Genomic DNA, 19,670 nt, shown 5'->3' with positions numbered 1-19,670 from the left:
CAATTACCCATGGCTGTTCGGATGCATGAAACTACTGTGTTGTACGTGTAACCGATAAATTTATACAAAAAATAAGCGATGAAGTAAACTAATATACTCACTTACAACCCTGGCATGACATAAGCGATGTTGTCCAATGTGTTTTGAAACAATTCTTTCAAATGATTCGTGTCCGGTTGCAATCCCGGAATGTGGATAGTTAAGCACATCAGCGGTCCCAGAGAGCACAACAAGCTGTCCAAAAGTACCGAAAGGCTGCCGGAGACTGCTATTTGACCCTACAAAGATTGTTCGATGTAAACAAACTTTAAAATCAATATCAATTCAATCGCACTCAACTACCTCGTGTTCCTTCAAGCGCTCGCCAATGATCGTCAAGCTATCGCCAAGTAACTTAAGATGAGCTGCCACATCCGTTGGTTGATATCCGGGTAGTTTCAGATGCCCACCTCCCTTCGTCGGAGACTCCGAAGCTTGATGAGCATTCGATGCAACCGTTGGCTTCGAATCGGTTGAGATCATATTCGTTGCTTTAGGCGTCTTTTTGGATCGACCAGAATTTCCCGTTGCCACGGTGGGCGCATTGGGAGCAGGACTGCTACATGGCGTAGCTGAAGATTCACCCAGATGCAGGTATCGCTTCACGAATGGTGCAGAGAGAGCTTTTTCGCTACTTTGTTTGAACTTATTTGCAATACGTTTAGCACGCCGCTTCCAGTTAAACTTCTGGTTGCTCGGGACATTAGCCCACATCTCGCCCAGACGTTTTGACATGCTACCGAAATCGAGGTCCGGGTTCGAGATAAGTTGTTTTCTGTTTTCCTTTGCCCAAAGCATGTACGCCGTGAACCGCCGTTTCCCTTTATCCTTACGCTGGGTTTTGCCGATCACAACCTAAAAACAACAGCATTCCGTAAACTATGCGTAGCACTACGCGCATCGTTGTGTTACCTTCCCATCCTTCAGCATCTTTTTGTACTTTGAAGACTTTTCCGACATGTACAAACTGCGTTTCGGAGCCATCTCTATGACCAGCTCACCTTCGCTTTTGTCATCTTCTTCCTGGGTTCCTTCCATATCTTCGATGTCCATCGCGTCGTCGTCATCATCGTCATCGTCATCTGAATCTATATGGGAATCGTGGCCATCATCTCCCGAGTCGGAAGGAACATCACTATCACCCAAGTGTAGTTCTGATTCCCGTTCCAATTTGATAGCATCCTATAATGCGCAAGCGTACGTAAAACAACATCCAACGATCAACATTAATACGAAATTCTCACAGCCAAATGTCCCAGGCCCGTTCCAGGTGTGTTGGCTGATTTCGTTTTCTGTGCTTTCTTCTGCTTGGCATCGGAGATGTCGTCTGGTGATTGAAAGTCCATCAACTTGGATGATTTCTTGCAGACGCGTCCACTTCGTGAAACTCCCGTGACTTCCAGCTCGGCTGATGATTTAGATCAATATTAAATTTTGATTATAAATTAACACTATAATGCATTAAAAACTTACCATGAGCTTTGGGTGTATGTTCCATCATCTTAATCGCCAGTAATTTCGGCGGATTTTATGAAAAAAAAAGTATGATAATAATCCAATCACAAACACAACAACACACTGCAGTAAACTCAAAATAATAATATTAAGTTTTATGTTTTTCTGTTTGCTCGCCTTGTTTTTGTTATGCTTTTGACAACTTTGCGCGATCAGTGTTGCCGTTTGTTTTGAAGCTAATTTTGAAATATTTCCAAGAAACACACTAAAGTGAAAGCAAGTCTAAATAGAGTGCATACACTCTTTTTCAATACAATAAACACTCAAATATACTAATAATTGAAAATAGTATAAAATTTAAGCTTTATTTGATTTAGCTGTGTTTATACCTCGGTTTATACATGAAAACGAATAATGTGTCACGGGTGCTTACGGGTCCGCCCTTCCGTTTTTGGCCCTTCATACAGCGATGTTGTGAATGCAGATCGGTACCTCAAATTTATCTTGCTATTAAGTGGAGCTGCATACAAGATAATGGTGGCTACCTTACATACATACATACATACATACAACGAATAATGTGTCAAAAAATCATATTCGTGCTTCTCAAGTCAGCAACATGCCACACTGTTTACTTTCGCCAAAAAAATTTTTTAAAAAAGTTTCAACTTGCAGTAAGATTATTATACATTAATTATAAAAAAAATAGTGCATTGATTTTGGAATTTATCTTGGAGTCTTGCTATCGATTTCGGACTTAATAGAATAACCACCAGAATAAAAAAAAAGGTATTATCGTTTCAGTACACGAAACGAAAATCAATTATTTTATTCATGTGTTTCACTTATACAATTTTGCCAAAGCATCAGCCTTATACATTCCATAAGACAAACCACATAGGTCCTACAAGAATGCATAAAAGGTATGTGTGACCGCTTATACATTTCATTTGACATATGAGCTTCATTAACTTTTTGCAAGGCGTCTGCTTATTAGTTGACTTATACATTTTATGCAATTGAATTTTGCCAAAAGGTATAAGGAGATTTCTATCCGTGTAGAAAACCGGAAAATCCCACACGCGCCAATTGAATTTACTCTCGTTCTGTACGTTAAACATAACGTCGGACATAGTGCGCTGTATTCACACAATGATGCGCTATTCCGCGCACTATGTCCGACGTTATGTTTAACGTACAGAACGAGGGTAAAATCGAATGTCGCGTGTGGGATTTTCCGATGTCCAACTTGAACGACAGTATTTGCATCCAAACATTTTAGTTCAGGTTTGAATCGAGGGGGGCGACACATCTAAATCTCAAGTTTAGATGCTCAACAAATCTCACACTAGCGAATCAATCTTCGAAAAATCTTCTTTCATTTGGCGCATCTACTTGCATCGTGCATCATCTTTTTGCAGGAAATCTTCAGAATCGTCATCAATCTTCTTTCTGTCTACTCAGCGTGCGCGCAGCTAGCCACAGTAAAACACTATCTTTTCTGCATCGTAGATAGAGTCGTCCCCCTCGGTTTAAATGCATTATAATTAAATTATGTTCGCATCGCATCATCACTAAATAAACCGCTTCCTTAAAAAAAATATATTGAATTTACCAACTTTCCAGCGCTCTGGGAAGTACGCCCAACGATGGGAACAAACAGAGTTGCGACCTATCACAATCACGATCGTCAAACAGCTGATAGTAGTAACGATTTGTACATTCCTATCGATGTGCTCGTTGAAGCTCTCGTCATGACCATCCATCAAGCTGACGAAAGAAGTAAAATGCAACTGGTGAATGTCGTCTTCGGCGGTGATTCATCATCGATCTGGCCATTCCCGACAATCACGCCATTCATCTGTGCTCGTTTTGAAGCAGTTGTTGCTTTGCTTGCTTATGTGAGTGTGTTGGTGAGTGAGCCCAACAGCTTCCGTTTAATTTTGCTAGCTTTATTGCTTGTAACTCACACAGTCGCGCGTGCCGAGACGAACCGTAGGCCGAGGGCGACGACTCTATCTACGATGCAGAAAAGATTGTGTTTTGCTGTGGCTAGCTGCGCGCACGCTGAGTAGCTAGAAAGAAGATTGATGACGATTCTGAAGATTTCCTGCAAAAAGATGATGCTCGATGCAAGTAGATGCGACAAATGAAAGAAGATTTTTCGAAGATTGATTCGCTAGTGTGAGATTTGTTGAGCATCTTAATTTGAGATTTGTACAGCAGGCATTGTTTTCATTTTATTCTGTCGTTTCGCTTTTTCTCATCATCGTACTGCAGAAGTCTTCACTGTTTCCGTTGTGCTTTACATCATCAGCAGCGAGTGTTACGTTTTGCTTGTGAGCGACGACCATTACTGATGATTGTTGTTTGCCATGGCTCTACCTCTCACTGCGTGAAACGTTCTGGCGGTGATAGCAACAATCAATACGAAACTAACGATTTTAAATTGGCTCACCACTTTAGTAGCCTATTGGTCCCAAGCAAACGATTAACGTACCCTATTCTAGTTGAAATTCTATTACTACACTATGTTTGTTTTGATTCGCTATGAAAGTTTGACAGATAACATCAGGGGTGTGTGGATTCATGCAGAACATGCAGGGGTGAGTGAAATAGCTTGGGACTGCTTGGGACCGTTGTTCTGGTACTGAGTGAGCCAAAAATAATAATGATTTTCTTCGGAACCCAGTGGTCTTAGAGTTACCTCTATGGTGATAGTCGGTTGATGCGTTGACGAGTGTCGAGTGAGTGTCATGATATTTTGCCTCACTGGGAACAAAAATGCACTACTGAATGATCAGTGAAGGAAGGTGCAGCACCTATGTGTACTTCTCATCCCTGGCAAGACTAGTACTTGCTGAAACCGTGTTAGTGTTGAAAACACGTTTTTAAGCTACATTCATGTGTGCCGCATGATTATATCGCGTTAAAAGTTTTTAATGGTGTATTAATGCCATAGAGGTAACTCTAAGACCAGAAGGTCCCGAAGAAACGTGCTCAACTGTTTGGCTCAGCTCTGGTACTCTCTTCGGTCCCAAGCTAATCGATGCACCCGTCGAAACATAGGAAAATCCACGAGCCCCTCACTTTATCTGTAAAACTTTCATAGCGAATCAAAACAAACATAGTGTAGTACTAGAATTTCGACTAGAGTGGGGTACGTTAATCGATTTGCTTTGGACTAATAGAATAGTCAAGTAGTGAGCCAATTTAAAATCGTTAGCTTCCACTAGAAATACTCAGAGGAAGAGATAAGTGGAAGGAATCCCTAATAAAAATTGTATGGTTAATTTGCTTAACGACGTGTTCTGGGTATCATCCAAACCATTTGTGGAATAGTTCAATGATTTGGGTTATCGTTCGTTTATGGTTATTTTTTATTAGGGATGTTTTGAGCCAAATGAAGTGTCAAAATTTGAACATTCCCAAATTCAATCACCTTTATGTTTCGTGTGCTTCTCAAATTCAACTAGTTTTTTCTTTAATAAAAAACAATATTCTAACTCTATTGATTAATTGATCTTAGTTGGTATCTCAAGTATTTCTAGTATGATCTTAGTTGAGTATTTCTAGTTTCCACCGGTTGGTAATGCTGTTATCACATCAAATTACAATGCATTTCATTTTTAGGCAACGATAGCTTTACAATGTTACTGAACAAAGGTGAATACAGTCAGCATAATAATTCTTATACCACCGACGAACTTATACCACTATACGAGCTTTCTTAAATCACAAACGAAGTGACAGACGGAGCGGCTCGAAAACTTTGGTGACGCACCTGCTATTGCAATTTTTCAGTGTACCACATGGCAACACCACTACTACTGGATTGTACCACATGGCAACACTACTACTAGATTGAACTAGCATTTTCACCAAATGTACTAGAATGTTTTGGTTCTATCTCTTTCACTCTACTCAAAACTGAAATGCATAAAAAAATGACAAAATGATACGCACTCTTTGCACACTGTCAAAGAATCATTGTACACAAAATCAACTTTGTTCAAATCAAAACAAAAAAACTAACCCATCTGGTGGATGATGGCATAAGCTTCCAAGAAAATTCTATTACAGTGAACCACATTATTTAAATGGATTTCTTCGCCAGTTAGTCGTCTGTCACTTCGTTTGTGCTTAAATGCTTTATAAACGATATATTGAATTCATTATTCCAAAACACTGGTAATGGATGGTTTTGTACACAGAAAAAAAAGTTGTTGAATATTACATCCAAACTGCTGCAACCAGCGAGGCAACCAGGTCAATCCATCGGTTATACGATGTACATCGATTTTGCGAACAAAATTACATCCATTGATGTAATATTGTATCTGATTTTTGCTATTACAGCATTATTTCATACATCAGCTTGAATTACATTGATCGATATAACATTTTTTTTTGCTGTGTATCATCGATCAATTTTATGTGGAATATATCGTGATACATAAGCTTGTGGTCGATGTCAATCATACAAGGTCTGGAACAACAGGCAGTTTGCTGGTGTACTGCACAACATTCTAATATTGCGAATAAGGCTGTCCACGAGACAGTTGCGATGAGCTGACTTTTTTGTTTACCAAGAACTTTTTAAAGATCACAGTAGAACTGGCAGTTTATTCTCATATGAATTTCTGCTTTGTTTATGTTTACATTCAGCACCATTAACACCAGATCACTCACACATTCTAGATTTATCTCTGTCAGTTCCACTGAGAAATGTCTCTTGCACTCAAAAGATTTTCAAATCTAAATAGATTGAATACAAGCTTAGTATAAAAATAGTTTATTCAATGTATAGTGTAAAGTGAATCTTGCAAATATAAAGCTCGTGTCTGATGTTCGATCGAAAAGTTCTCCTTATAACTGACAACCAGAGCCACTACCACCGGGGACATCCTTGATCTGTTCTTGCTGCTTGCTTACAAAACTTTTCTTCCTGTCCGAGTGACTTGAAGAAAAACAACTTCACATACCTGTGAAGTGTGCACTGGACTTATCGAATCTCACCAAATACGTTCTCGAACTGCAAACTTTCTGAAAGATATCGTCCGCATTGCTTACTATCGGATAGGGAGTCTTCCTAGCTGGGGGATTAACTACTGTGTCGCGGTGCCTTAGTAGGATCCAAGACCATATTTGGTACCGTGCGTTGTAGGTAAACTTCATGTTCTACCTGCTTGAATATTTCTTCCTGATGTAAAGAAAGATCCAATCAAGGCTATTTGCATTATGTGTGGAATATTTTATTAAGTCGAAGATCGTTTTAGGTTAGGTTAGATTTTCTTTAATGAGGCTTTCAACCTGGGACTTGTTTGCCTCCAGCTGATCGTTTTAATTAATTTATAATAATTTAATGACCTTATCGAATGGAACAATTGCTACCACTTTAAAAAAAACTAATCCAGAATGGTGAAGCGCGTGCCAATCTTTTTATACTACTGAGGAATTTTCGTTTCAAAATCAATGTTGTGATTAATTTGAAATTTAAGATAGATTTATTTTTATACTAAGCGATGTTTAAATCGCATTTATCGAAAAAAATTATACTTTTTAATCTAACAATGTTTTGAACTTTTTTTGAGTGTGGATCACCTTAGAGCAACCGTAACGGTCGTTGTCATTTGCTCGACTATTTTAACAGCGCACTGCGCTCTCATTTTAGTATAGTCACTCTTCTCCACACCGGTCGCTGCTATCGCGGTTATCAATTTACTCGCCGTAGTCCGTACCGGTAGTGAGCATTTTGACATTTCTACGAATAGCAACCTTTCTCCCGTGCTGCTAAATTTGGTAACGCGCTTCTCACCGAGAAGCCGATTGCTATTTTAGTTACTCGTATGGCAACCCCCGATACGGTAGCTGCGCTATGATGAGGGCTGCTAAAGGAGTTTAGCAGCGTACCGTTACGGTTGCTCTTATACCATAAAATAAATATGGACCAACAGATCTGTGCTATAGTCGCTATATTAATAGTCTGGCGGATAGAATTTCGATCTATCAAAAAGCGGAACCATTTCAATATATTTTAGACCAACAATTGAAAAGGTACTATCAACTTTTATAAATAAAACGTTAATTATTCTTTCCTCGCCAATCGAACGCAAATTACCAGTATCATCGGATAGCGGAAACTTTCCCCAACTCAAATATGGTGTTAGTTTGCGTAAGCAAGCCTTGAGTCACCAGAAAAGGGTTTCCAAAGTTTTGATCGCAATAACTGATGTGATCTTTTCTGTTGTTGGTCGTGATTTCTCGCCTAACTTTTCAAAAGGTCCTAAGTAACAAATGTAAACAAATCGAGTTTTTAAATGCACATTGTAACATTTGTACCTAAGAACATTATGCACACACATACACATTCAGATTAATGTCAATTGATTTGAGAAAATTCTAAATTAACAAAACGTCTGAAGTTTAAATTTGCATTAACGATGTTTCACTGTTACATAAGACGTTTGACTATGTTCATCAAGACAAACGTCTGAAGTATCAGAAAAACCAAAACAATGCAGATCTGTACTTCGGTCCTTTGTGTTTACACGAGTCAAAAGTCTAAAATGTTTAAACAAACCAAAACAATGTGATTGTGCACATCAGAATTTTCATGTCAAGCATTTTACTACTATTTCCACGTGAGGGGAGGGGGGAGGGGTTCAAAAATATCCACGGCCCATACAAATTTTAAAATTGTTATATGGACAATTGTCTACGCATGGGGAGGGGGGTCAATAATACCGAAAATCTGTCTACGTAGTTAATTAACAGCCCCTAAAATAACACTGTTATCAAATAAAAAGCAGCTCACGCGACCACCAACGATCGACCAAAACAATCTGTGGGCAGTGTTGCGATATACCGTTAAAAAAAGTTGATACATTGTCCAATACGAGTCCAATACTCATATTGTTCGTATAACTCATCGTATAACTTAAATTATGCACTCATAATGCTTAAAAACAAACATATAATGTTGAAAACACAAATGACCTATGTAACTGTGATTATAACAAAACGTCCTATATAGCATGTCCAATGTACACCTGACAAGAGCAAAATGTCCTATGTAACATTTTTCACGTTTTCATAGAAAAAAATGTATGAAACGGGTAGATTATAATTTCAATTTCAATTTTACTATCGCATTTTACTATTAAAGGTCTTAAAAATGTCAAAAGTTGATTTGGTTTAAAATAGTATCAAAAAAGATTTTGTCAATCTTCAATCTCGTTTTTCTTGAAAAGAGTGAAATGTTAGATAGGACATTTTGAAAAGTTAAGCGAGATTTGCTCGATTGGTTCCGCTATTTGACAGCTCAATTGGTTCCCGTGATTCTATCCGCCAGACTATGAATATAGCGACTATTGGCAAATCAAAGTTGGCACTCGTGGAGAATAGATGAACTATGAAAGTGATGATGGTTTCAAAATTTTACACGGTGGGGTATACGAGTTCAATCTTAAAATGCCTTTATTTTGCAAATGGAGCATTTTATTTAAATCTGGTTAATGCTACATTAGTAGAAAACTTAAGGACTACTCAATAGATATATAATATAGAAAAAATAATTTCTTTTCAGATTTTAAGGTGTGTGCATAGATTTCAGCTTTTCTACAACTGCAGCAACAACCAGATTTAAATACAATGCTCCATTTTCAAAATAAAAGCATTTTAAGATTGCACTCGTATAGCTCTCCGTGGAAAATTTTTAAAACCATCATCACTTTCATAGTTCGTCTATTCTCCACGAGTGCCAACTTTGATTTGCCAATAGTCTGTGCCATAAAAAGGGTGGAATAAAAGCCATAAAACTTTTTCTCTACTTTTTCACAGTGTATCGAGTGAAATATTTCAATGCATCAGAAAAAAATATCGCTCGCTGGAAAGTTCAGTTAGTTCGAGCGGGAAAATGAAAGTGTAAACATCGTAACAGTGAACGTTAAATTCAGCGGATGGATTAGTGTTTATAATTCTGGAGAAAACATAATTTGTGCTGTTTTCGGTTGTACAATGTAAACATTTTTCATTCAGTGATTTGTGTATCTGCCTAATAAGTGTTTGTGTTGAAAAATAAAGGTATGTGGTATCAAATTCTTATCGTTATTTCGATCGCTTTTTGATTCATGATTCCGTCACTGCTAGAACATTGCAAAATGGCCAATCAAGAGTTCGCTCGGGCTCGCCCGATTCTCGCAGAAATCCCAGCGGGAATGGGCTTTCCACTACATCATCATCGGGTTGCTGCCCCTCTGGGAGCAAACCGAAGACATGCATTGAACCCCGGTCTGATCGATAGTCCAGCTGCCAATATACCGGACAGTTACTTGTCACCTCGGATGTCCCCTGATGAAGCCGTCATACAACAGAGAGGTCGTCGTCGAGTGCCCATCATGTGGAGCCCAGAAAAAGGTTTACAGTCACCGCACAAAACTCCAACCAAGAGCATTTCAGCAATGACGCTGCGAAGTTCTCCACGGAAGCGTTCACTTATCAAGGAACTATCGGATGTTCGCGTTTCTGGACCTGATGCGAGTTACTCGTCTCCTCCAAGCAAACGAAGCACACCCTCAAAGGGTTCCCCCAGCAATTCCAAAAAAATACGTCTACAGGAAGGATCCATGAATCGCAATAACGGTGAAGTTCCACTGGAAACCTTATTGAAAGGCTTCAGCCAGGATCAGCTGATTTCGATAATAACCGGAATGGTACAGGCAAATCCACGGCTGGAAGAATCTATCCGATCTGATTTACCAATTCCGGACATAACATCGTTGGAGGAGCAGTTGAGTTACCAGAAGAAGAACATCTTTAAAAGCCTTCCTGCAACGCGCTTGGTAAGCAAGACGGACAGTCCTGCTTATGCGCGAGCGGCTACGCATTTGGCTGCATTCAAGAAGTATTTCGTGCTGTAAATCGTGATGTTGTTTCTCGAATCATTATTTTTTTTCTAGGACTCTTGTCGATCACAGTCAAACGCTGCACAACTCTAAACACTGGGACGCACTGCTCGATTACGTCGCAATGGCATGGCACTACGTACGCTCGACACCGGTTTGGGACAATCACGCTCATAATGCCGTTCGCAGACATTGCTTCAAGATCCTATCGTATCATGCCAGCAGTGCCCTGAAGTATGGATCAACGGCCTTAGGCGAGGACAGAGTAAATCGACTCCAAGGAAAGCTGAAGGCAATGGCTGCCGATTGTGAAGACATCAATGATTGCAATTCGTACCTAGACTATCTTCTGAACAGGGTCTGACTGACTGCTATTCCAAAGCCTCAACATGTGTATGTTCAAGATGCTTAGGTATGCGTTACTTCTTAAAACGAGCTCTGAACGGTTCTACTTATCATTCTATTCTTTTACCTTATTATAATTAAGCAAAAAAAAAAGTTCAAATTGTCATTATTCATATTTTTGTTAGGCATATTTTTCGTATCATGGTACCTATATTGTTCTATTCTAGCCATATCTAATGCATGGCTAGGCACAATCGTTTTGTGCATTGTATTACGACTTATAACTGCATGTTCAATCAATGTGTAGTTTGCAATTGCCATTTGAAATAATTTCCAATAAACGTTTTTTAATGCAAAATAAAAAGATAAACGGCCTTCGCTTACATTATTTCTAGGCTAACATTTGAAAAGGGCGTAACTCCAGAATGTACATATTTTGCCACATATATAGAGAACAGTTCACAAACTACTCGATAAACACGAAAAAGTAGAAGAAAATATCACTTCAAATCATCAAAAACGTTTCTTTATCATGGTGTATTTCCAACTTTCAAATCTATGATGCATCTGGTTGTTACGCCTTGCACCAGAACTACGAATTATTTTGTTTTAATATGCCAAACGTGTAGTATCTAGTCACGCCCGATTCGTTTTAAATCCTTTCGATTGATATTTCTCGCGTCACTTTTCAAAAAGACCAATGTAACAAATGTAAACAAATTGAGTTAAGCTATTCAAACTATTGCTCTTCCATCATTGTATGTGATACAAAAACATCCATCCAAATTTACTTTAATTTATTTTCGATAGTCATAGGTCAAAAATTGTCGGACTGCCTAACATGATTGGTGCTCATTTCCTAAAGGCGGGGCCAATCTAAAGTTAGGTACTCTACTATGAAATCTGTGAAAGGGAATTTAGTATCATGTAGAACAAAACGTCCAATGTAACACTCATTGATTATGTCTTTAGAAAAATCGTCCAATTTCAACATGTCCGATGTACAACTTGACTAGTCAAAACGTCCTATGTGTTTTTTTTTTCTATATTGTAGCATGAAATTCAAAGTAAAGTTGTGATTTTACCGTTTCTACTGAACGTTAATTATTCACTGACTACATTAAAAATAGTATTGCAAAATGTATTGTTTCTAAACAGTTAAAATAATAATCTGCCGAACTTCAACTTCGATTTTCTCAAAATGGTGGATATGTTACATTGGTCTATTTGAAAAGTGACGCGAGATTTCACGTGTAAACAACGAACAAAAAGAAAACCAAAAAAAATCTCCGGGCGTAATTCCACTCTCACAAAATTTGCGAACAAAGAACCAAGGCGGAACAACAAACAAAAAATCCCGATGGTGTATTTCCACGACCCCCCCCCCCCCCCCCCCTTCTGTCTCGCCGGGGGCCCTTCGTGGACAGCTATGTTTTGAGTACCACACTAGCACTAGGACGGGGATCAGCCGCTCCTAACATTTAAAACACCATGTGGGGGTTGGTGCAGGCCCTACAAGCCAACCGTAAATGAACAAAAGTGCAGGAAGCAAGCAATGTAAATACGGACCGGAACAATCGGCATAGACCCAAGCAACGGAAATGGACTAACGATTGGAAACTCGGAACATGGAACTGCAAGTCTCTCAATTTCTTGGGAAGTACCCGCATTCTTTCCGATTTATTGAGGGTCCGCAAATTCGAAATCGTAGCGCTGCAGGAGGTTTGCTGGAAAGGATCGTCGGTACATACGTATAGGGATGGTTATACCATCTACCAGAGCTGCGGTAATACACATGAGCTGGGTACAGCTTTCATCGTGATGGGCGAAATGCAGAAGCGCGTGATTGGGTGGTGGCCAATCGACAGCAGAATGTGCAAGTTGAGGATCAAAGGCCGTTTCTTCAATGTCAGCATAATCAACGTGCACAGCCCTCACTTAGCAAGTGACGATGACGATAAAGACGCTTTTTACGCGCAACTGGAACGGGAATACGACAGCTGCCCAAGCCATGCCGTTAAATTCGTCATCGGAGATCTTAACGCTCAGGTCGGCCAGGAGGAGGAATTCAGACCGGTTGTAGGAAAGTTCAGCGCACACCAACTAACGAACGCCAACGGCCTTAGGCTCATCGATTTCACCGCCTCTAAGAACATGGCCATACGTAGTACCTACTTCCATCATAGCCTCCCATATCGGTACACCTGGAGATCACCGCAGCAGTCAGAATCGCAAATCGACCACGTTTTGATCGACAGAAGGCACTTCTCGGACATTATCGACGTCAGGACCTATCGCGGCGCAAATATCGATTCGAACCACTACCTTCTAATGGTGAAGGTGCGCCAAAAACTTTCCGTTGCCAACAACATTCGGTACCGACGCCCGCCACGGTACAATCTGGAGCGACTGAGTACGTGCAATGCCTCAACGCAGCGTTGCCGGATGAGGGAGAGCTCACCGAAGCCCCTTTTGAGGACTACTGGAGCAACGTGAAAGCAGCCATAACCAGTGTTGGGTTCGTGGAACGGAATCGACGGAACGATTGGTTCGACGAAGAGTGTCAGACGGCTTTGAACAAGAAGAACGCAGCGCGGACGGCGATGCTGCTCCAAGGAGCCCGTCGTAATGTGGAGCGATATAAACAGAGGCGAAGACAGCAAACCCATCTTTTCCGGGATAAGAAGCGCCGCCTGGAAGAGCTGGAGTGCGACAAATTGAGCAGCTGTACCGTTCTCAAGAAACACGCAAGTTCTACAAGAAACTCAACACATCCCGCCAAGGCTTTGTGCCGCGAGCCGGAATGTGTCGGCACTACGATGAACATCTGAACGGCGGATAGGCGGAGTACCAAGGCGGCAGGAGGAATGACTTCGTCGGTACAGCAGATGAGAGGGACATGCCAGCTCCCACAATAGGTGAAGTTAAGGATTCTATCCGACAGCTTAAAAACAACAAAGCATCGGAACGGAACTTATCAAAATGGACCCGGATAAGTTGGCCACTTGTATGCACCGACTGATAGTAAGGATCTGGGATACAGAACAGCTACCGGAGGAGTGGAAAGAGGGAGTAATATGCCCAGTATATAATAATGCGACAAACTAGAATGTGAGAACTATCAAGCGATCACTATTATTAACGCGGCCTACAAAGTGCTTTCCCAGATCATCTTTCGCCGTTTATCGCCGCTAGCAAGCTGATTTGTGGGAAGTTATCAAACCGGCTTTGTGGACGGGCGATCGACAATGGACCAAATCTTTACGTTGTGACAGATCCTCCAAAAGTGTCATGAATATCAAGTCCCTACGCACCACCTATTCATCGATTTCAAGGCCGCTTATGGTACTATTGACCGTGAAGAGCTATGGAAGATTATGGACGAGAACGGTTTTCCCGGGAAGCTGACCAGACTGATCAGGGCTACGATGGATGGTGTACAGTGCTGCGTGAAGATATCGAGTGCGTTATCGGACGCGTTTGAAACTCGCAAAGGACTTCGACAAGGCGATGGTCTTTCCTGCCTCCTGTTCAACATTGCGCTAGGTGTTATGAAACGTGCGGGCTTTAACATGCGGGCACGATCTTCAATAAGTCCAGCCAGTTCATCGGAAGAACGTTTCAGGTCGTGGCGGAGCAGTGCACCAGGCTGAAACGTGAAGCAGAGAAGGTTGGATTAAAGGTGAATACGTCGAAGACACAGTATCTGTTAGCTGGAGGAACCGAGCGGGATGGTGCTCGCATAGGCAGAAGCGTGACAATCGACGGAGATGAGTTCGAGGTTGTGGATGAATTTGTGTACTTCGGATCATTGGTGACGTCGGATAACAACTGCAGCAGAGAAATTCGTCCGCGTATTATTGCCGAAAATTGTGCTTACTATGGACTCCACAAGACCCTGAGGTCGGATAAACTTCATCTCCGTACTAAATGTACCATGTACAAGACGCTGATAAGACCGGTAGTTCTCTACGGGCACGAGACGTGGACGATGCTCGAGGAGGACCTGAAAGCACTGGGTGTTTTCGAACGACGAGTGCTTAGGACCATCTTTTGCGGGGTATGTGAGAACGGTGTAAGGAGACGAAGGATGAACCACGAGCTGGCGCAAATCTATGGCGAAACCTGTATCCAGAAAGTTGGACGGGTACGATGGGCGGGACACGTTTTAAGAATGACGGACAACAATCCCGCAAAAATGGTGTTTGCCTCGAATCCGGCCGGTACAAGACGAAGAGGTGCACAGCGAGCAAGGTGGTTAGACCAAGTGGAGCAGGATCTTGGAAGTGTGGGACGGTCAAGAAATTGGAGACAAACAGCCACGGATCGAGTGAATTGGCGTAACATTGTTGCAGGTGCAATCCTGAGGGATGTCGGACCAGGATAAGAAGAAGACAGGCTGTCAACCCACCATTTTGTAGCCCGTAAAGACCCAACCTAGCATATTATTGAAGAGAAGAAAACAGAAGAAAGAATAAAGCTACGGGCGCGGGAGAAAGCAAGCAGCACCCCCATTCTTTTTATTGATTATAAAAAAAATGTATTAATCGGCTCCGTAAAGCTTGCTTAAGCTTAATAAATGTATGGATAAAAAAACGCCTTGGATTTGTCAAGATAGAATCGAAATGCTTTATGGAATATTTTGAAACGAAAATTGTGATAAGATGGTACAAAATGTATCGCGAAGTCTCACAATATTGACTGAACACCCTTAAGGACCATCCATATTAGATCCGTTTGCGTTGGGTTGACGTAAATTTGACAGACAATAGATTTAGCTGTAACTTTGCCGCAACGCGTCAGATCCGGATCCAGTATTTTGAAGATTTTGTCAACATCCTGGACTAAGCAAAATTATCAAGCCTCATGATCCAGCTCTAGAGGAATTTCTGATTAAAGTTCTAGAAAGGAAATCACATTCACATTAACTCACATCCTGCCAACTGTATGTTTGTAGCCTAAAGCTTGTCTGGAGACAATTACATTACGATAAAGCAACTCAAAAGATTATTTCTTATTTTTTTTAAACCTCCTAAATCGGTGTGGGTAAAATCTTGACAACCGCTTTCAATACTTCATCCGTCTTGAAGCACCAGTTGACAATATCCTTGCTTACCATACACCACTCTTCGCCATGTTTCGGTTCAGCCGCAACACATCGCTCGAGCAGATCCTTTTGCTGCTGTTCGGTTCCGTGCTGGAGCTCGAACTTGTAAAAGTATGCCCAAGCATCGCCAAAGTCCGGGTCGATTTTGATCTGAGGAAATTTGAGTGTTAGCATCAAACAATTATTGGACTAATACCGCAACAGTTAAGTACTCACAGTTCGGTTGAACCAATCGCGACACTTTTGAATTTTACGTTCGCTCCAAAACAGTTTGGAAACTGCCAGCAGAACGTGTGGATCGTGCTCACACTTCTTGAGTGCATCGACGGATTTCGTTTTCCGTTGGGGACGTGGCTCCAAGAAAATCGCTTCCGCCCACAGCTCGCCGGCATTTGGACAATCCTGGAGAGCTCGGGCCATCAGCGTGTTGGCCATGTCTTTGAGCCCTGCACGTATTTCGATTCGAATAGCCGCAAGCCAGAGAATGGAGTTTTTGGGGTTTTTCAAACGACCACGTTCTAGCACTGAACGGGACTTGGTCAGTAGTTTACGCTTTTCTTCAAGGGAGGACAAAAGCAACCAAAGGGAAATCGAATTGGGACATTTCTTTAGTCCAGCGATGTAAGTTTCAACCGCTTGTTCAAGTAGATTTTTCTGTTCTTCAATTTGTCCTTTCATCATCCAAAGTTTGGCAAAATCTGGGAATACTTTCACGGCATCATCTAGAAGACTGAGAGCTTCTTCAAGATTGTTGAGTGCCCATTCCAGTTTAGCAGATTTCATCATGACTCTGGGAGTAGGTGCAGAAGCTCTAGCTTTGGCCAGCAAACGTCTAGCACGTTCGTATTCTGCATTTTCAGATTCCAGTTTAACAGCAGCGAGCCAAATGTCTTCGGAATTGGGATTGGCTTGGAAAGCAAGCGAAAGAATACCCCGAGCAGCCGGAACATCTCCAGCCAACCATTTGGACTTAGCTCCCATTAGCCACAAAACTTCCGACTTAGGACAATGTGCAACGGCTTTCTGGAGAAGCGCTTCCAGACTTTCACGAGTTCCATGATTCTTTTCGAAGTACGCTGCTCGCAGCCAAATGCTCTTCTTCGAAGGGAACTCTGACAGTGCATAGTTGTAGACGGCGCGAGCGCATTCAAAGGCTCCTTCCTTAGCGCAATGATCGGCATCATCGATCCAAGTCTGCTTTCGGTCCTCCTCTTCTATTCCAACAGAAATTACGGCCTTCACGACGGCTTGACAGCATTTGATGGCGCCAGCTTTCTCCGCTTCCATAGCTTCCTGCAACCACTGATCTCTGTTGACTTCAACTCCATTGGCGTTAAGAGAGCTCAAAGCACGGTCAACAATCTTCTCCACCATGTGAATATTTCCGTTAGCTTCTTCCAACTTGGCAGCAGTCGTCCAAATCTGTCTGTCGGTAGGAATATTTTCACGAGCTTTGTTCAGCACCTTACGAGCATTTTCGTACGTTTCTAATCGTGCCAAAGCTAACCACAATTCCACGCTGGTATTACAACACTCCACTGCTCTCGAGAGGAGGATCTTAGCATCCTCGGGATTTTCCAACTCAACAGCTGCTTTCCATAATCTGACAGAATTTGGAATATGTTCCAACGCCTTCCGGAAAACACGTCTCTTGGCTTTGACCTCTGTTTCCAAGTCAGCTGCTTTAATCCAAATCCTCACCGACGTCGGAATATGCCGCGCAGCTTGCGCAATCACTCCCTTTGCAGTATCCGGCGGTTGAAGACGAGCCGCCTCCAACCAAAGATCTTCACTCAACGGATTTACTTCGCAGCCTCGCATAATTAAATTACGTGCCATCTGTACTTTTCCGGTAACTTCCTCCAAGCGAGCACTAGCAATCCAGGCCGGCGGATGGTTGGGATTGGTTTCACGAACGCTTTTCAGTAGCAGTCGTGCCTTCTTGATATCGTTAATATCTCCACCATAAGTAGGAATCATACTTTGAAGATCCGTCAAATATCCCTTAGGATCGACCACTGTTTGTCCGGCAACCGAATCCGATACCTGGGACAATTTTACATTCATCAACGTGTTTCTTGCCTGGCCGATCTTTCTCAAATCCAAGTCACCACTTGGAGTCAGCATTCCCGGCGTTGAAACGCCTGGAATCATCGAAGCCAGCCCGGATCTTCCATCGATCGTACTGCTCGATTCTCCGCCCAAACTCCTCGACAGGACACTGTCCGGCAAGGGAGTGAACTTCTCTGCTCTAGGGTTCCTTTGCTTTTTATTCCGACTGTCTCCTACCTCCGGCAAATTGGCCCATTCATCCTCACTTACTGCGATTAAATTACGCTTTAAATCTGAAAATTGCTGTTGAATTTTGGGCCGCTCCTGACGATACCTTTCCAAATCCTCTTTCAACCGTTTCTCTCGATACTCCTTTCGCTTCTCATCCATACGCTTGTCGATGCTTTCGTAGATGGCATCCGCCTCTGCATCATCTTTATCGTAGGGATCCTTCGAAAAGAGCGAACCACTGTAACCACTGAACTCATCGTAGTTGGAATCGTTCAAATCCTCATCGTCCTCCTCCTCCTCCTCCTTTTTCTTACGCTTTGCTGCCGGCGGTGCATGGCGGTCATCCCTGGAGGAGTAAATCTTATGTTTTGGTGCTCACTGCACTGAAATCTGAAAATACTTACGACACATCATTAGCATCTCGAGCTGGACCGATATCCGAACGGGTTGTGAAACCGGTAGCACTGTGATGGAATAAAAAAATATTAATATATTGTATTAGTACGAATAACTCTAATTACGCATCGAAATAGAATATGCTTACCCACGACCTACACCGGCGACGTAGCCAAGAGGAGCCGGAACACCGAGAAAGTGCTTCTTACTTTTACTTCCCAGCGACGTTGCTGGAATGTGGGCCATTGTCGGGAATCGGTGAAATAACTATTATTTCAAAAACTGCCAATATTAGTTGGCGAAATTATAAAAAATAGCCACTTTTTCTTCGCTAAAACGTTTGATGCACGAAAGAAAAACAAACCACTCAATGTTTACATGCGTGTTTGACATCGATCATTGGGCGACTTTGCAGGTTTCTCGACAATAGTAATGAGCGATTACGCAATCAATTCGATTTTAATTATTTTCTGACGGGACCCGTTTAAATATTACGTAAAATTTAAGCCAAAAGTGATTGAACGGCATTGGAATTCGAACGAATAGGAAATCAGTGTAAATGAAATACTATATCGATTGGACTGAACAGCATTACGATGAAGGATGTGAGCTGGCTGCAGGATATTATCAGCTTCCAAACGAGAAGGAATACCGTTTAGGATCGTTGAAAAAAAGAATAGTTTTTCGAAACCTGATTTATGGAATCTATAAAGGAAATCCAAGGTGAGTTGTTCTTTGTATTTGTTTTTTTTTTGTCAAATATTTGCATATTTAATGTTGAGTTTTCGATTTGTGAACCATTTCTTTCTTCGATCCAGATACAAATTTTACGATGGTTCATCGTTTGTAACCAGGTGGCACCATTGCGAACCTATTCTCGCCAGAACCATGAAGGACATTGTGACATTATAGCCACCAACACGAATATGTGGATATGTGGAGCACCAGATTGATTTGCACTACCGGCTGCATGGTGAATCGGTTTAAAGAACGGCTGCAAGATACTTTATGCGTGGTAAATACAGGAAATTGGGTTGTTTAGGGGTATTGAGGTAAATACATATTCGTTATCTGCATTAAAAATGGAACCGAAATCCGAAATTTCATCAATTTTGGTACACTGGAACTATTTTAAATAA

General features: G+C 41.6%; 3 protein-coding genes across 3 annotated transcripts in view; 1 reads left to right on the top strand and 2 right to left on the bottom strand.

The window, feature by feature from the left end:
• The window catches only part of LOC135705241 (HMG box-containing protein 4), a 153,662-nt gene extending 152,066 nt beyond the window's left edge, over positions 1-1,596 (bottom strand). The window contains exons 1-5 of the mRNA XM_065226890.1: positions 1,513-1,596; positions 1,284-1,447; positions 952-1,221; positions 343-894; positions 98-278 (exon numbers count right to left, since the gene is read on the bottom strand). Coding sequence (XP_065082962.1) covers positions 102-278; positions 343-894; positions 952-1,221; positions 1,284-1,447; positions 1,513-1,540 — 1,191 coding nt within the window. The 5' untranslated portion in view covers positions 1,541-1,596 and the 3' untranslated portion in view covers positions 98-101. The remainder of the gene's footprint in view (positions 1-97; positions 279-342; positions 895-951; positions 1,222-1,283; positions 1,448-1,512) is intronic.
• Positions 1,597-9,391: 7,795 nt separating this feature from the next.
• LOC135699634 (uncharacterized) lies at positions 9,392-11,088 on the top strand. The gene is made up of 3 exons (XM_065219963.1): positions 9,392-9,579; positions 9,646-10,399; positions 10,455-11,088. Exons 2-3 carry the CDS (start codon positions 9,657-9,659, stop codon positions 10,762-10,764), a joined length of 1,053 nt encoding a protein of 350 aa, XP_065076035.1. The 5' UTR covers positions 9,392-9,579; positions 9,646-9,656; the 3' UTR covers positions 10,765-11,088.
• Positions 11,089-15,649: 4,561 nt separating this feature from the next.
• Positions 15,650-18,878, bottom strand: Prp6 (pre-mRNA processing factor 6). Its single transcript, XM_065221861.1, has 4 exons — positions 18,680-18,878; positions 18,540-18,599; positions 16,069-18,481; positions 15,650-16,002 (listed from the first exon to the last, which is right to left on the bottom strand). The coding sequence occupies exons 1-4, from the start codon at positions 18,775-18,777 to the stop codon at positions 15,778-15,780; spliced, it is 2,796 nt and encodes a 931-aa protein (XP_065077933.1). The 5' UTR covers positions 18,778-18,878; the 3' UTR covers positions 15,650-15,777.
• Between the last annotated feature and the right edge of the window lie 792 nt (positions 18,879-19,670).

The sequence above is a fragment of the Ochlerotatus camptorhynchus genome, unplaced genomic scaffold (assembly GCF_037179485.1).
Source record: "Ochlerotatus camptorhynchus isolate MF236.1 unplaced genomic scaffold, CSIRO-AGI_Acam_v1.1 ptg000002l, whole genome shotgun sequence".
Lineage (NCBI taxonomy): Eukaryota > Metazoa > Arthropoda > Insecta > Diptera > Culicidae > Ochlerotatus > Ochlerotatus camptorhynchus.
Note: the sequence above shows the minus strand (reverse complement) of the source record. Positions and strands in the feature narration are given on the sequence as shown.

Excerpts from the sequence above, each read along its gene's own strand:
- LOC135699634 (XM_065219963.1), top strand. The coding sequence starts at position 9,657 with ATGGCCAATCAAGAGTTCGCTCGGGCTCGCCCGATTCTCGCAGAAATC. Across the intron at positions 10,400-10,454 it reads CATTTGGCTGCATTCAAGAA|GACTCTTGTCGATCACAGTC; the intron begins GTATTTCGTGCT and ends TTTTTTTTCTAG.
- Prp6 (XM_065221861.1), bottom strand. The coding sequence starts at position 18,777 with ATGGCCCACATTCCAGCAACGTCGCTGGGAAGTAAAAGTAAGAAGCAC. Across the intron at positions 18,482-18,539 it reads CGAGATGCTAATGATGTGTC|GGATGACCGCCATGCACCGC; the intron begins GTAAGTATTTTC and ends TTACTCCTCCAG. Across the intron at positions 16,003-16,068 it reads GCGATTGGTTCAACCGAACT|ATCAAAATCGACCCGGACTT; the intron begins GTGAGTACTTAA and ends AAATTTCCTCAG.